This window comes from Macrobrachium nipponense, chromosome 44 (assembly GCF_015104395.2).
Source record: "Macrobrachium nipponense isolate FS-2020 chromosome 44, ASM1510439v2, whole genome shotgun sequence".
Lineage (NCBI taxonomy): Eukaryota > Metazoa > Arthropoda > Malacostraca > Decapoda > Palaemonidae > Macrobrachium > Macrobrachium nipponense.
Window position 1 is genome coordinate 33,455,093 of NC_087221.1, and position 18,520 is coordinate 33,473,612.

Genomic DNA, 18,520 nt, shown 5'->3' on the forward strand with positions numbered 1-18,520 from the left:
CCAGACAGGCTTGTTGTAGCTAGCTAGTCACAGACTTCGCATGACTGCTGTGTTTTTCGTCACGTGACTTTTGCGAGGAATCCATGCACATCCAGCCATCCATCCATCGTATATAAGTGTCTCCCCTCTCATTTCGAAGGAAGGACTGGGGCTCTATAACATTACAGTGCATTTAAAGATTCCGGCGCCCTTAGACACTGGATGTCATCACAGTTAAACGTGAGATGATGACACGGAAAGTTACTGTGGTTGTGAATTTGTGCTAATGTTTTGACGTGGACTTGCAAAGTGAAGTTCTGTTTTGCTGACGTACGTCTGTATGCATACGTGTTACGTTGATCAATTATGAAGCGTGTGGCTCTGAATCACTATTAGTTTGTGTGAATGTCAACCTGAATAGGAACTTGTGCCTAGAAGGCATTGTAATGGAACTACACTTTTGTTTCGATCAGTATTGTTGCAAACAGTGTAAATGTTAGTGTGCGTTCCTGGTAGATCAGCTTAGTTCGTAATGGAGAGACCGCGGGATATATACCTGTTGCTGTCTGTTGACCCTTATTCAGGGTTCACGTCCAGGCAACTTGCATTTTCCAAGTCGTGCACACTTTCTTATCAATTTGCGTTCGCTTCTAACTTGAAGCTAACCCAGCGAAAATGTCTGTTCTTCCCCATTGGTTGTTATTCTACGATATAGGAAGAAATTCGTGTCGTTGTTTCCTACAAGTGATAAATTTCATTTAGACCTATACGCTTTCAATCAAGGACCAGCTTTTCCGACCATTGGCCGAATATAAAAGGACAGAATTAGGTGCTCAAGTTCAAACTTCGAAGGGGAATTTAATGGGGCATAGTCTGAATTTGCTGTCAATTTTTAAAGTATTGTACCAATAGTGTTACAGTTGCATTCAATCTGGGAATTACTTACTGTAGAAGGAAGTTGGCAGGGGTAGTTGTGCTGTTCGTGTGTGAATATGCATATATATATATATATATATATATATCCTATATATATATATATATAGGGATATATATATATATATATATATATACCCCGATATAGTTTTCTATAAATTTAAATGTAGTGTCCTCCCGTGTCCAGATAATACTGACGTTGTTTTACCGTATAAGATAAAAATGTGCTGTTTTTTTCTGTTTGATTTCATCCGAATCACGCTTCGGTATTGCTCGTAAAAGAGATTGAGATTTTTTGCTTATTATGCCTAGATTTCGTGTGTGTATTGTGTGACGTAGGTATTATATATAATATTGATCTTATATATATATCTATATATATACGTATATATATATATATATCTGCCTGTCTTTTTGCAATAAAGGAAATATAACTGACGTTACTTTGTAAAATAAATAGAGATGATCCAAAAAAGAAAATGTTAAACTGTCTGTGCCGACGTCTTTCGAGAGTTAAAAAAAATGATCCCGGCGTCACTTTGCTAGGTGGGAATTTTAAGTGGGCCTATATTCGAGGATCATCGCCTGGGGTTGTCGTCATCGGTCTAGGCCCACAATTCATTGTAATGGCTCGGCGCCGCCATAAGCGCCCCCGACGGAGGGAAACTCATTCCTCTGACGTCGTGGCTGATGACGGTTTAGTTCGGCCTAACGAATTCCTCCATTCGTTATATTCAGTGTCTGGAAAACATTCTTTAGACCTTGGCTGTGTCTGTGGCGTTCCGGCGTGATCGTGCGCCCATGGAAAAGCAACACGGCGGTCATTGCTACCAAAGTCTAGAGAATGTTCCATTCATGCTGAAATGCTGAGTCGTGGATGAGCTCCTTGCGCTCAAAACTTCCACAACGGTAGTCACGCCTTACACCCACGGAAGGCTCTTTAGGCTCTATCTGCACTGTGTCATTCAGCTCTGCCTTGCAAGCAGCCATAGCCTAGTGGATATTAAAGCCATTCACTTGTTATAAGAACCCTATTGTTGTGTCTTCTCTTTCTCTTTCTCCCTCACACTTCCAAGTTATATACTTTTTCAGCAGCTACCTTCTTCCAATCTTTCCACACGACCACAACATCATCTAAAAACACACTTATCCATCCTTTCACACTTTATAGTATAATATGAAGACGAACTACGCTTTTGGGAAACCATCTATCCGAAATAATAGTGGACGACAGAATGAGAAATGTCAAGGCAATTTAAACAAATATTTTGTTTTATTTTGTTTTACTTCTTGCATCTTTATGTATATGTAATAATTTTTAGTTCAGTATTTTGTTTTATTCTTGAGTGGTTGATGTTCCTCTTATATTTTTCTGTGTTCATCATGTCCCTTTCACAACGTCTCACCCGTTATTTTGCTCTGCATTTCGAGCTGGTGCGTTTCACTTACTAATTTATTTTCTCGTTTTAACGTTGGGGAAGATGAGTTCTCAAAAGGCTCTGTTTCCTCTCGTAATAAATGTGCATATTGCAAAAGATAACGGAAAAGTGTCAGAGTTCTGCAACATTTTAATAAGTTTAATATATATATATATAATATATATATATATATATATTATATATATATATATATGTGTGTGTGTATATGTATGTATGTATGTATGTAGGCAACAATTGGTACGCAATCTTTAGACTTACATTTGAGAGACCTGAAGTCGATTCCGATGAGAGTTAGGCATTTATATACGTATATATGTGTGTGTGTATATATATTATATATATATATATATATTATATATATCTATATATATGTATATATATATATATATATATATATATATATATACACACACACGCACACATACTTGACGAAGGAGAGCTGTTTCCCCCATCGCCTTGAGATTCTTCGCGAGACCCGTCTCCCAATACCGGGTAAAAGGCTGCTTGCCTTGGGTGAACGGTTATGTTCTTCATCGTGAAAGTCCACGTCATTGTTTCGAAGGATAAATACTTCGAGTTCCTCACTTGTTCTTCGCTTGTTCTTCACGTGTTCTCGCACTAAGTCGTTGCGTCAGGACGGAAGACTTGCTCACGCTTTCACACGAGCTGACTCGCGTGTTCTGCCTTCGATTGAGTGTTTAAGGCTCATTAATGTCCGCCCCCGATTTCTCCGTAAGCTGAATGAATGACGCGATGTCTCACGCGACACGGGCTAGTTAGTCCGTATCGCCTGCGAAGTATTGTCACTTCGATTGGATGTTTAAAGGTTGTGTATTGTCTGTTCACTGTCTTCTGAATATGATAATGATAATAATTCGAGAGGAGATTCAGTGTTGTTTGTCCAGTGTCTTCTGATTGATAATAATAATAATACTTCGTTAGGATGTTTTTCAAGGTCTATTACTATCGGTCCAGTGTCTTCTGATTAATAATAATAATAATAATAATAATAATAATAATAATAATTAATAATAATAATTTCCTAATAATAATCAGTGTTTTTTTAGGTCCAGTACTATCTTTGTAATGTTTTTCCCTAATAATAATAATAATAATAATAATAATAATAATAATACTTCGATAGGATGTTTGTTTAGGTCCAGTACTATCTGTCTAATGTTTTCCTAATAATAATAATAATTAATAATAATAATAATAATAATAATAATAATAATAATAATAATAATGAACTAAGGAACCTCCGTAACAAAGCTATAATATTGATAATTAAAAGCCACAGTAGTGTTTAAAATATATTCTCAACACTACTGTGGCTTTTAATAATAATAATAATAATAATAATAATAATATTTTGATAGGATGTTTTGTAAATGATAATATTATCAGTCCAATGTCTTCTGAGTAATAATAATAATAATAATAAAATAATAATAGTGATAATTATTATTATTATTCTCGTAAATCAGTGATACTTTTTCAGGATGAAAACAGCCACTTTCATCGTTGTCGTGCAACGGTACCCGACGATGAATATTATTTTCTATTTGATTTTGATTTTTGAATTATGAAATAACATCAGGACAACACAGCCTATTCTCCACTCAGTCGCAAACTATTGCTTCACTATTGTTGATTTGAGTATTTCGTAAGAGATAGTAAACATCTGGCAAAACAAAACTCAATTTTTCGTGTGTTGTCACAGGTCGATTTATTAACTTTTTATTATTATTATTAATTAATTAATATCACTGTTATGGTGAGTTAATGGATGACGCGCAAACCTTAGCTATCGTCGGTTCGTGATACAGGAATAAGCAGTTAATATACGCGCTCGTGAATCGTTTAAAATCTTGTCTTTAGTAAACCATTTCCTTTCATATTTTCATAACAGTCAATTATACCTTAATAGAAGATTGTTAGATGTTTATAAATGTTCTCGAATGGGGAAAAAGCACGTTAGCGTAGGACTCCGTAAAATCGTATGTCATTTTCAGGCCGAAGAACATGATGCCTTTCCGAGGATTCGATTTAGCCATTATTTGGAGACCGACGGAACTGGAAATCACTGGAAATCGGAATTATCCTAGGTGAGACGGGTGAGACGTGAAAAGAATGAAGTAGAGGTTCAAATATTATCTGATTTTTTTTCTCATCTATAAAAATTCCCATCCGGCAAGTGTTAAAACTTGTCTCTGTAGCATTCCAGGAGCATTTGATGTCTTTAAAAAGGGCACCTCTTGATTTCTAAGTTTAGGACACGTTCCTTGTCGCCGAAAGAAAGCATCAAAATGGTCATGTTAAAGTTTATTATGTCCTTAGAAGACTCTAGGGCACTGAATTATGGGTTCTTAGTCTCAACTTCATTTTAGTTGCTCGTGCCCTTAGAAAACTAGGGCACTGAATTATGGGTTCGTAGACTAAACTTCATTTTAGTTGCTCGTTCCCTTAGAAGACCAAGGCACTGAATTATGAGTTCGTAGACCAAACTTCATTTTAGTTGCTCGTGCCCTTAAAATACTAGGGTACTGAATCTTGGAGTAGTAGACTAAACTTCATTTTAGTTGCTTGTGCCCTTAGAAGACCAGGGCACTGAATTATGGGTTCGTAGACTAAACTTCCTTTTAGTTGCTTGTGCCCTTTTAAAAAACTAGGGTACTGTATTATGGGTTCGTAGACTAAACTTCATTTTAGTTGCTCGTGCCCTTTTAAAAAACTAGGGTACTGTATTATGGGTTCGTAGACTAAACTTCATTTTAGTTGCTCGTGCCCTTAGATGACCAGGGCACTGAATTATGGGTTCGTAGACTCTACTTCATTTGAGTTGCGCGTGCACAAGCCTAATTCATGTAACACCAAGCTCCCAACGTTTTTTTGTATAGGCTGTCGTATTTTCCTACTTTGAAAAAACTTGTGACATCATGACAAACCTTCATAATTGAGGAAGTAACATTTTGCCATTCCTTCGTAATTAAGGAAGAAAAAGAATTAATTTTAGAAAGAAAAACCTGCATCATTAAAAGTCTTATTTTATTTATTTTTTTTATTTATTTTTTTATTTTTTTTGCAAGGTCGCCATACTTTCGTAATTAAGGAAGAAAAAGAATTAATTTTAGAAAGAAAAACCTGCATTATTAAAAGTCTTATTTTATTTATTTTTATTTTTTTTTATTTTTTTTTTTTTGCAAGGTCGCCATACTTTCGTAATTAAGGAAGAAAAAGAATTAATTTTAGAAAGAAAAACCTGCATCATTAAAAGTCTTATTTTATTTATTTTTTTTTATTTATTTATTTTTTTTTTTGCAAGGTCGCCATACTTTCTTTCGTAATTAAGGAAGAAAACGAATTAATTTTAGGAAAAAAGCTGCATCATTAAAAGTCTTCTTTAATTTTTTTTTTGCAAGGTAACTATTATTGTAATTATTATTCAACAGTTGAACCTTATTCGAACGGAACAGGCATGCAAGGGTCATTGACTTGAAATGCAACGTTCCGAAGAATATATGGTTGGGAGCCGCTAGACTAGAACGATCATATCTGGGCAGTCTTTGGCTACATTTAACACACAGCAGCTGGGCTGGCTAGGTATATATGTTCACAGCTTCAATGCGTTGCTTTAATAATACAGGCATCCTTGTCCTGAAATATAGAGGCGGAAGACTTTGTAGTTCAGCTTTAAGCAGGAAAGTTTTGCGAATGCCTGCAAAGAGATTATTATTAATTATTATTATTATTATTTGACCTTTCTGACCTGAACAGTGAATTAGGTACTTGTTGCCGAGAACCGGAATATTAGCACACCGTGGAACCATATTCTCGTCTCTAGGAAGGGAAAGAAGCTATTATTATTATTATTATTATTATTATTATTATTATTATTATTATATTGCTGTTGTTGTTGTTGTTGTTGTTGTCGTGAAGAACAAATCGTTAAAAAAATCCACAATTATATATTAAAATATATTTCTATGTAAAAGATATGTTTTTTACATATAAATATATATATATATAATTGTGGATTTTTAAGATAATTATAATTATTATTATTATTATTATTATTATTATTATTATTATTATTATTATTATTATTATTATTAGTGATAGTAGTAATGTTAAAGGTTGGTTCATCGTCATGCTCTTTGCGATTATAGATATCTTAGTGGAATATAAAAAAAAACTATTAGAATTATATGGCGATTTCTATGACATTTGAGAATTTAGATGACTTTGTACAGACTAAAGCTTCAGTCTGCCTTATATGTGATTACATAACGAGCAATAACTGCCTTGCAAACATTAATTTTTCCTGCTCTGCTGATGCGGTCAGTCCGGTCTCCTTTGATTGCCTTATCTGTGACCTCGAGTATCTTTGCTTTATTCAGCGCTGTATCAGCTTTACAAAAAAATGGGTTTATCAATTTTTTTTTTTCTATCGGCCAGATTTGGTATATCAGCGTCCTGGTTTATATTTCTCTGCATCGTATCTGGTCATGTAATTGGAATGAGGTCATGGTTTTTTTATTATTAATGTTGTTATTATTGTTATATGTAGGTTTACTTTTTTTTTTATAGCCTGGGTCCTCCTTGATGGTGCTGAGTTAGGAGGACGGAGGGGAACAGTTCACTCTAACTCGAAATGGCATCATTTTTTTTTTTTTTCTTTTAATGGAAACGCAGCGTAGAAAATATTAATTTGGTCATCGACTTGGGTAGTTTTTTTACCATTGAAAAGCCAAACATGCAGGATGAGCTTGTTTCAAAATTTATTATTATTATTATTATTATTATATTATATTTTTTATTATTTATTATTATTATATTATATTATTATTATTATTATTATTATTATTATTATTATTATATTATTATACAATATCGTGACTGAACAGTTAGCGGTTAGGAATTCCTCCGCATTCAGATTTAGTTGCCTGAAATTATAATCTAGTTTTTGTTAGATCGATAATTTATGAATGAACCGAAAGTGCCAGAGGACTAGTAAATAATGTCACTTACATTTTTGCAATAGGAATAATAATCGTACAATTATTATTGCTGTTGAAAAATATCCGAATATATTTCATGTGGACCGACTGGACCAAACCAAAGTGAGGCAAGTGTGAGGGTAAGGAGGCCACTACGGAACCTGATAAACTCAAACACAGGGAGTTACGTAAGAAAAGTAGTATCACGTCATTGGTCAAGATGTTGACTGTAAGTCTGGATTTGGCGATAACGAAGGTCGTGCTACATTGGACCAAGGCGTATATACAAGCCTATACACATCTCTCTCTCTCTCTCTCTCTCTCTCTCTCTCTCTCTCTCTCTCTCTCTCTCTCTCTCTCTCTCTCGTATATCAGTTAAAGAATTGTAGAGAAGTGTCCTATGTATAAACAGAATGGCGTGCAACGTAGGTTGCATGCATGATGTACGCGGAAATGTCAGTCGGTACGTTTTGCTAAAATATATACTTTCAGTCAGACGTTAGCCATGGCAGTATGCGATATATATGTGTATATAATATATATATATAATATATATATATATATATATATATATATATACATACATACATACATACATATGTACTACTCTTCTATTAGTAAAAGTAGACACTTATTTGAAAAATGAGCCGTTCTACATCTATCAGAGAACAGTAGAGCCGAGACAGCCTTGTGATCGTTCGGTCAGGGGAAAACAGTCGATGTAATCGATGCGTCCAAGGTTCAGACAGGACGCAGGGGCCAGTGACGACGATTGCGTCATCGTCAGGAGATAGGTGAATCAGACAGACTCAGGTGATATATATATATATATATATATATATATATATATATATATATATATATATATATATATATATATAGTATTTGTAAGAAAAATATATATGATTATTTATCAAACTACGAAAACAAAACGAAGAAAGTCATCTGTGTATGTATGTATGTATGGATAGATGGATATACATATAGAATTTAACGATCAAAATTTTACTGATTAGAATTAGATAAATAAGTAAATAAATGTGTTTGAGATAGAGAGACAAACAAACAGAGAGAGAGAGAGAGCGGAGAGAGAGAGAAGCGATGAGACGAGAAGAGAGAGAGAGATGAGACGAGAGAGGGGGGGGGAGACGGGGGGGAAGAGAGAGGGGGGGGGTGAGGGTGAGAAGGGAAGAAGGGGGTTGGGCCTGTGGCGGCGGAAAGAACTTTGCTATATTTAGGTCTAAAAAGAAACAGGGGTGGGTGGGGAGGGGGGCGTATCAGTAGGGCCTGCTGCTGCTGCTGGTGGTGGTGCCGGGGGCGTAGGTGGTGGAGGGCCTGCTAGTAGAAATGGCGCTTGGAAGATGGGCGGCCGAGGTAAATGAACAGGTGTAGTATGTGGGGCGTCTGGTCTTCTGTCTAGAGCGACGTAGTGGTATTAGGAGAGATAAAAAGAAATATATATATGTATATATACGTATATATAGCATGGACGATAGACCATAAGAAACAGGACACGGTGGATGGATAAAAACGGAGAAGGGGGGGAGGGGCGAAGTTGGTAATTAATACGATGAGATATGCTGTTGTTTATTGTCCTTCTCTTTTTGCTGTTTCTTGTGTGTGTGTGTGTTCACTTGCGATAGATAGTACTCCAATTAATTTGATGAAACAGGCTGTTGTTATTCAGTTAATACGTTCATTTCGCTGTTACTTGTTCCATTATAGTGTGTCTTGTTCTGTCATGATGATGTTGGGGATTCATTTCTGGGAAATCATACTGGCAATCTTCAGCGGAATGACGACCATTTTGATTGCAGGCTCTTCTGTTGGAAGCAATGCTCTTCCCATTATTGTTGTTATTCTTTCATATTGCTTCGTTGTGCACTTTTATCCCAACTAGTACTCTCTCTCTCTCTCTCTCTCTCTCTCTCTCTCCATGACACGCCGTGCCTTCGGTATCCTTTGATCAAGCGCTTGTCTGTAGTCCGCCTCTTTGTTGTTTTGACTCACACGGTAATCGTTCTCTCTCTCTCTCTCTCTCTCTCTCTCTTCTCTCTCTCTGGGAAACGAGACCAGGCACCTTCAATTCAAGGAAAGTAATGTAAGGTGCGAATACTTTTCCATGCACGCTTTGAACGAGCGCTCAAATCATTGTTGTGCCTTATAACAATTCCACAGTATGTCTGTTAGGTTGGTGATTGACTGACTGACTGACAGATTGAATGAGTGACTGACTGATTGAATGAGTGACTGACTGATTGGATGACTGAATGAAAGATTGAATGAGTGATTGACTGATTGGATAACTGACAAACAGATTGAATGAATGAATGACTGGTTGGATGACTGACTGATTGACAAATTGAATGAATGACTGACTGACTTGACAGATTGAATGAACGAGTGACTCACTGACTGACAGATTGGCTGACTGACTGACGGATTGGATGACTGACTGACTTGACTGACTGACAGATTGGAAGAGTAGCAGCCACATCATCTCGTGTGTAACTTCAAGACGTCGGATTCAGCTGCTCCCAAAAGTCCTCAGTCTGTTAATTAAAGCCCTGGTTCGAGAAGGACCTCTCCCTTCCCCCCCCCCTCCCCTCCCCTCCCCTCCCTAAATAATGAATTCTGACAGCTAACTCGGGGCACCGATTGTTCCTTCTCCGCTTGTCTAAGGACAACTGGCTGATAACAGTAGGCGGAGGGAAGAAGGGTAGGGGGGAGGGGAGGGGTTACGTGTTGGGAGGGACGGGGGGAAGGTCAAACCTTGTGGAATGTTTCAGGAGACGGGGATGACTCCCCCCCCCACCCTCCTCCTCTACTCCCTGCCTTCTCTCCAGACGGTGCTGCGTGCATGTTTGTGTTTGTGCGCGTGTCTGTATATGTGTGTGCGCGGCGCGCGCGCGCGCGCGCGCGTGTGTGTGTGTGTGTGTGTGTGTTGTTTCTTGAGATGACGTAGTTGGAAGAATGCTGACTAATGTCTGAGTCCTCCTAGTTGAGAAACCTTCTTTGAGGTATATCTCAGAGGGATATGGGTGGGTTGGGGTTTTGGGGGGGGGTGGGGGGATGAGGGAGGTTAGACCCCCTCGTCTTACGGAGTATATATCGGTTAGGGGAGGGGGGTTGAGTTGTTATTACGTGGCCGGATACATTGGAAAAAATATTCCTACGTAGGAGTATCATTAAAAGATATTAAGAAGACCAGTTTCTCTCTCTCCTCTCTCTCTCTCTCTCTCTCTCTCTCTCTCTCTCTCTCTCCATCGTGGAGCAGCAAGGACGGTTACTTCGAAAATGTTGTGGTCGATTACTTCATGACTTAACATCTGTTTCCGCGCCTTATGAACGATTTTTTTTTTTTTGGGGGGGGGGGTCTAAAAAGCGTATTTGTCATTTCCTATTAGTTTTTCGCTCTTCTGGATATCTATTCGGTTTGATTTCTTAAGAATATTGGATCGATCTGTTCCCTTACTCTGGAGACTATGTTTTTATTCTTTTTTTTTTTATGTTTTTAGGGAGTTTAATATATGAGTTTATATATATATATATATATATATATATATATATATATAATGTATGTATGTATGTATATATGTATATATATATATATACATATATATATATATATATATATATATATATATATATATATATATATATATATATATATATAAATTACGAATCGCTATACTCTTCGGGACATCTTTTGAGTTTGATTTCTTTGGAATATTTGATTCATATGCTCGCGACCCTGGCTGCTATCAATTTATTTCTTTACAGATGTTTTCAAAGAGCTGTTTTAAATTGCAAATCGAAATTTTATCAACTCCCGGAGATTATTTGAGGTTTACTTCCTTTGGAATACCGGATTCATCTGTTCCTGACTCTGGCTACAATCAGATCATTTCGTTGAGTGTATTTTGATGGAGTTACGTTATATTAAAAATTTAAATTTTATCAACTCCAACAAACCAGGGAATCAATACGAACTTGACCCGAACCAGGATTGACCAATATACTCGAATTTGTTGATCGCGAAAAGCAAACATACACACACACACAAAATTGGAAAAGAAAATCACTGAGGGCCACCGTGTACGAACAGGACGTTGGCTTCATTCAGCTGCTGACGCCAAATTAAACTGCTTTAAAACTGCTGAGTTGGTGTCTTTCTTTTTTTCCTGAACTCTTCAAATGCTTTGTTACCACCAAGATTTATAAAAGGGCTTCGTCCTTTTATATATCTCTTCTGGAATTCACTTATTTAACTTGGAAAATGTCTTTGTTGAAAATTCAGTTTTATCTAAACCGTTAAACAATTGAAAAGATTTTGCCGACACTTTGAATAATAAATGTAGAGGTATTGGTTTTTTCTCTAGGTCACTTGGCGACGGACTTCCTGACCGGAAGGATGGGTGTCCATCTAGCTCAAACGAAGCGTTTTTCGTCGAATAAAAGGCAGATAATGAGAAAAGCAAAACTCTCCGGTAGTCCTACAAGCTAGCTGACGAACGTGTCTGTTATACTGGAGGTATTGATAAGCCAAATAGAGCCAGACAGATAACGATTGATTGATTAAAATGCTAGAGTCTGTCTAGAAATTTTGCCCTCAGCAGAAATCGAAATCTTATATCAGGAGGAATCCAGACTTGGCTGTGCGTGTGGGCACGTAAACACACACACACACGCACACACAGCTTGATGGAAGTGCTGGTCATCTTTTTAGATTCATGTTGTTTAGGTAATCGTGATTATTATACAACCCAGACTATTTTCATTTGCACGCGTGTGTGTCCTCTTGACGGTAAGAGTATACAAGGGAATATTCAGAGCCCTTGCCAGGCAAAGTTATACCCATCGAGACTGTGGTTAGACTCTATGGGACAGTTTTGGTGAGAGCAGATAGTCATCGTTTTGTGTACGCGCATGTGTGTGTGCGTGTGTACACCTGTGTTTGTTTTCATGTATCATGAGAACCCATGCATGTAAAAACTGCCTGACCTCGTTCTCTCTCTCTCTCTCTCTCTCTCTCTCTCTCTCTCTCTCTCTCTCTCTCTCAGCAAATATCCGTATATAATTTTTTCCCAATATTTTTGAAATAATGTAGTAGACGGACGTTGGTTTTTAAGAGGGCTCAGTCGGACAACCGATTGACGTCGACGTCCGTATCAGAAATACTGCAGACGAAGGCGTTTTTTGGGCTCCCTCCCTTTCTCCCCCCCCCCCCCCCCCCCCCCCCCCCCCACCTCTCTGCCCTGCACCCTTCCCTCCTCCCCCTCCTCCGATATATTCTAGCAGTTTATCGGGTCCAGATGTTATGAATAGGCAATCGTCTCTTAACACTCCGAAGCAAAGCTTCCAATCGCTTAGAATCTTGACGCTGGGTGGCTGCTACACCTAAAGGTAGCTTACTGTCTCCCGTTGTGCGTAAGTTGCCCACCTCCTCCTCTTCCTCCTTCTTCCTTCCTACCTACCCTCCTCTCATCTCTTGCTATTCCACCTCCTCCTCCTCCTCCTCAGCTTTAAAGTTGCTACTTATTCGTTCAGTAATTGCGCCACAAAGATTTGATTTGATGTCTTCTGGCAAATTATTGTGAGTCTGCTTCTAGTCAGGTCTTTATTATTTTCTTTTTCCATTTTTTCATTTTTGAGACCCATTTACCTCTTGTGATTTTTGCTGGAAGTTTATAAATGTTCATAAGTTAATTATTTATGGACTAGAGCTATTAATTCGCCTTTCTACGTGTTGTTAGACGAAACGAAAAAAAAAAAATGCTGGAACCTTGAGATTTTCCATTCACCTCATATTTTGTCGATACTTGAGTATATATAGTATCATTTTTGATAGAAAAACGAAAGTGTGACAAGTTGGCAGCGAATGACATCTTCAAAACAAGCACGAATTTTGTGGCGGAAATGATTAGGCTGTGACTTGTGCTTTCATCTAGAGATCAATGCAAAACAAAGAAGATATATGGCTCTGGGTATGTACAGTACTGTCGTTGTCGTGTCAGCTATTTTCACAACTGCAGTCTGGGCATTTTGGGCAAGCTATTTTGGATGAGTGGGCATTTTTCCACGTCATCCAACATAGTCTTTCAGCGATTAATTTCATTTGTGTATAAAAAAAAAAGGTTGGAGTACTGTGTAAGCTTTGTGTAATTATTGGTATATGTACCGTGAATCATGGACAGTCTCTTATTGTCCGCTTGGTTTGATTTTGTTTTCACAGGATAGGAAATCACTGATTCATAAAGAGAAATCAAGGATTTTGTGCTCAGTGACCACGCAGTTCTGGAATTGAATGTAGTGCGGAAATCATAAAAAAAAAAGGAGAAACTCGTCACTGGAAGTTAATCCCCATTGCGGGAGAACTGTTGTCCCACAGTTGAGAACGAAATGTTTTACTTGCCAGTGGATCTCGACAAAACGGCCCTGCATTGCTACATTGGAGTTCTCAAGGACGAATTCGGTTACTGGGATCCCGCCAAGATCTCCCGGACCCCTATGCAGGTTTCTGTGGCTGCAACCAGGAACATGAGGGAGGTGAGCAACTTCCCCAGAAAGACCTGCTCTGGGGAGGACCGTGAGTCCACGACCTCTTCTTCATCTTCATCTTCATCTTCATCGTCCTCCTCCTCCTCCTCCTCCTGCCCTTCTGCGGGCCAGAACCAGAAGAGCCTCTGGTTGAGGTGTCTCTCCACCCTCGGGAGGCTGCGGCAGCTGAAGAAGAAGATGCTCAACAGGGAAATGGGGTGCCTGCAGAGACTTCGCCGTAGGCTAAGGAAACAATTGAAAAATTGTGTCCTTAAGAAGGCAAGTTTTCACGTTCTACCTTTTCGTTAAGTCCTTTATTTTTATTCCATTTTCTCATAGCTTCACTTCGAAACTTGTAATTGTTTTCTGGAGACTCTTCCATCACTCCTCCAGGATCTGGTTTTATTTCTTTTTGTTTTTGTTCCATTTGCAATTGTTTTGTGGAGGACTCTGTCACCCCTCATTCATCTACTGGTTAGTCTTCCGATCAAATAAGTAGCCAGGTATGTGGAATAAGTCAGATTTGGTTAAAAAGAAAAAGTTTGGGGGGAGTGGCGCGTTGCATAATAATAGATTCCGTAGCGCATACTAGTTTGTTGTTGCATATTCATGTCGCAGGTTTGAGATGAATTCAGTGAATACTTAATTTCACAAAATAAGTCGATACATCATCGTACAATGATTTTAATATCAGATGCAGTTAACTTGGTGAGCAATATAACGGGAGTAAATCAATTTGATTTTAGATCGTTATAAAGTACAACTAAAATAAGCTGAAAATAAAATTTTGAGGAGAATGTTATGGTAAATAAGGAAACGTGTTCGACCGATGTTAAACATACTTAAAAGAACTTTCGTCTTGTGGACAGTAACAGAAGCCGTTATCAGTTTTTGCGGTTGTGTCAAGGTCGTCGTTACAAAAAGTTCCTTTACTCTAGTCGTCTGTAACCTTGCTGCCATACTTTTGTGTCTGTCTCGACGCGTAATTAAAGCCGTCCGCGTTTTGTTCCGAGAAGTTGAGACCCGAGGGCCAACATTTGGACGACTTACTTCGGTCATGTCACACGTATTGGCGACTTAAGAATACGAGAAACAGTCTGCTTCTTATCTCCTTTGCAAACATGGTCTCGCCCTTGTTGCTACGTTCAAGTCTACTTGAACAGGATATCGTATATTGATTGATTGATTTACGTCAATTGGCATGGCAGCCACTGTGGTCAGTGAAGCTAACGCAGGGTATATATAGATTTTCTTATGTATTGATTGTCAATTTTTTCTAAACTGCTTTATTATCAGTATCATTATCTTAGCATTAATAGAAGTTGTAACCCTAGTTTTGTCATTGTTACTCGTATCCGGCACTTCTTGTGAAATAAGAATTTTAGCACAAACCTGCTTCTAGCTAATATTTGAACAATGTATTTATTGACAGGATTTATTTTTCATTGGCGTTCCCTTTAGAAGAAAAGTAATTGATAGTGTTGCCGTTCCTTTACTCGTTTATAGATTTTGTGTTTGTCACTTTCATAACTCTCTCTCTCTCTCTCTCTCTCTCTCTCTCTCTCTCTCTCTCTCTCTCTCTCTCTCTCATATCAGCACCTGATGATTTCTTATGATAAACAGTCGAAGGTTTAGATAAACTGAGATCGAGTGGAATTTCTCTCTCTCTCTCTCTCTCTCTCTCTCTCTCTCTCTCTCTCTCTCTCTCCTGACATATCCATGAAAATGAGGAATCCTACTTGTTTAGAAATTTCAAATTCTTCATGCAAGAGATGTGTCTCTCTGCAAGGGATATCTCTCTCTCTCTCTCTCTCTCTCTCTCTCTTCTCTCTCTCTCTAATCACCTGATTTCTTACGATAAAAGTCGAAGGAGGTGATAAACTGTAACAGAGTTGAATGATCGCTGGTATGCCTGACCACGTGGTCCAAATGCTTGCAAGAAGATAGTGACGAAAGCCTAAATGAATTATCGTGAATTATCGTAAAATCATTCTTAATCCTCTGTTTTTCGAGCCAGCCATCTTTGTGCCTCAAAGATGGGCAGTAGAGAGCAGCAGGAGAATTAAACCGAAGCAATCGAACCAACAGGGAACATACAGGTATTAAGACAAAACTCCTCTCCTTCTCGCATTCAAAGGATTTGGCAGGAATCCTCTCCACCCACTCGAATGTAAAATGAATGTTGGCTGAGACTTTTTGTTAAAGGTAATCTTTATCGTCTCGCGAATGATTATAGCCTCCATGCTCCTTCTTCCCCCCCCCCCCCCCCCCTCCCTCCTCCTCCTCCCCCCTTCCCTCCCTCCATGATGAGAAACCACAAGAACTCGTACGATGATCGTGCACTTTTCCATTGGAGGCATAATTGCAGGGTGCGATATTTATGCATTTGCATTCCCCGCCAACCTCACGAATGCATTGCCTACGCATGTCCCGTCCCATTTGGTAATTGGATAATTTGTGTTATTGTATCATTATCGCCATTTTTTATATATATTTTATTTTTCCTAGTATGGAGACTGGAGACGAGCTTAGTGGGGGACGTGGTAGGTGGCCGTAGGGGGGATGTCCTTTCTCTCCCTCCACCCAGAAAAACCCCAACCACCCCCCACCCCCACCCCCACCCCCTTTCCGTCGATTTGTTTCTCCGTTGTTTCAGGGTGTTTATATTTATATGCAGTATCCTCATATGGCCTTTTAATGCTGACAGATTTTCAAGGAGGAGTTTATTTGTGCAATGTTTGTTTGTCAATTTCTTCGCGGTAGCTTTTGACGATTAGAATACTTTTGGAATAGAAGTTCGGACCTGTACGTAATATTTCCCAAGGGTTGAGTAAAAAGAATTAAATATCTATAAGTAAACACGTTGTACATGGTCATTTTGTGGATTTCTTTTTCAGTTATTATTATTGTTATTATCATTTAATAGCGGTCTAACGTAGAGTTCAATTTCGTCTGATACCCAGTTGTCCAAAACAAGGACAGCAGCACCAAATACCGTTTATTATAATCGATGTTTAGTTTTGAAGACTAAATCCTGTTTCAGACAGCAGCGAGCGTTGTTGATTTTATAAGGTCGCTGAGGATAATTTATTTACAAAGGGTTCAGACACTGCCTTGCCGTCCGCGGTAGGTTGCCAGGGCGCGACAAGTGAAAATCCCCAGACTCGTCGGGCGCTGGTGTCCGAACTCGAATTATTTTCTTATTCCTCCTGGTCATCTGCTGTTCGAGATTTCTTGGTTAGAATGAAGCTGCCAAGAGGGTCAGGAAATAAAATAGTCAATGGAACGCCCCTCGAAGTGGGAATGACTGCTCGTCACTGAAACAAGAAAATATTAGTACATTTTTGTCATCGTTGATGTATACGTAAGTCGTAAGTGCTGTGATAAATGAGTCCCAATGTTAGCCCCGCCCCCTTTTTTGACAGTTGGAATTATTATTTTATTATTATTATTATTATTATTATTATTATTATTATTATTATTATTATTATTATTATGCTAAGCCTGTGAAATTATTTTTCTGTGCTAGCCTATCCGGGATGGTCGGGGTAGGTACATAGGTCCATACCAGGCCTTTTTTTTTTTTTTTTTTATTCCCGTCAACACACCATTCTTACAGTCCAGCCCGTGTTTGATCAAGGTCCCGTGTTGGCCTAATGCTGGCTTGATCTAAACTGGCGAGTGTCTGGTTTCGATATTGCTATTACCTATCACCTATATTTGTTCATCTTTGCTTACGTAAGTTCACCCGATGTTTAATGACAGGCCATGTCCCATCAACCATGTCGTAATGCATTTTCTCTCTGTTGAGGGGGATTACTATGGCTGAATCCACCCACCATGGAGTGCTGTACCTATTTAAAAGAATTTAATGTTATTAACTGTTGTCACAGTTAATTCCATCGGCCCTAGAGTACCATCAATTCTAAAATAGTCATAGTGCATTTAGGAAAATAAACCTTTTCGAATAGCACTTATTCAGATCATACCTAGAACCATAAAATTTTAAGATGAAAGAGACTCCGAAAATTGACAGTGATCAATAACAATCTTGTGAAACTTGTGCCACATCCTTAATGCTTCAAAAAAAAAAAAAAAAGGATACGCTAAAAGATCACCCGATAAAGGAGAGGATAATTACCATCCTCATCCCGGTACTCCAGAAAACTTATTCTCAAGTCCTCAACACTAGGTCTCTCAGCCAGTTAAGTGACTGAACATAGCTGGATGACTACGGTTGATTTGGTATCAAATTCCTACGAATGTGTCCAATTCTTTAGCGCCAAGGAGCAGAGGCTTTCAGTATCCTTGGGTCATAACTGTATTCCAGGAAAGGGGGGTGGGGGGATGTGATTTTTAGGGTCCATTCCATCTAGACTCACTGACGAGATAATACCGACCTTTCTTTTTCGTATCTTGCAGTACTTCAGAATCTGATTCAGAACGGCAAAGGAATATCTCAGTGTGCTGCTCTCCGGAAGGATAATAAAATTGATTCAATTTAATAGAACCAGTGATAGTTTTGAAACTTGTAATGATACAACTCAGAATGTGTAATGCAAATCAGTATGAGTAACCTGTCGTTGGGTTGACTTAACGAATCGCTATATTGGATTTATAATCGTTATA

The 18,520-nt window shown here is 38.3% G+C and overlaps 1 protein-coding gene across 13 annotated transcripts in view; it reads left to right on the plus strand.

Annotated features, from left to right (window-relative positions):
• Positions 1-18,520, plus strand: part of LOC135204157 (uncharacterized) — a 740,069-nt gene that overhangs the window by 665,423 nt on the left and 56,126 nt on the right. Inside the window, exon 2 of one of the 13 annotated variants that reach the window (XM_064234189.1) lies at positions 13,587-14,170. The exons of the other annotated variants lie outside the window; for them this stretch is intronic. Coding sequence (XP_064090259.1) covers positions 13,754-14,170 — 417 coding nt within the window. The 5' untranslated portion in view covers positions 13,587-13,753. The remainder of the gene's footprint in view (positions 1-13,586; positions 14,171-18,520) is intronic. 13 annotated transcript variants of the gene reach the window in all.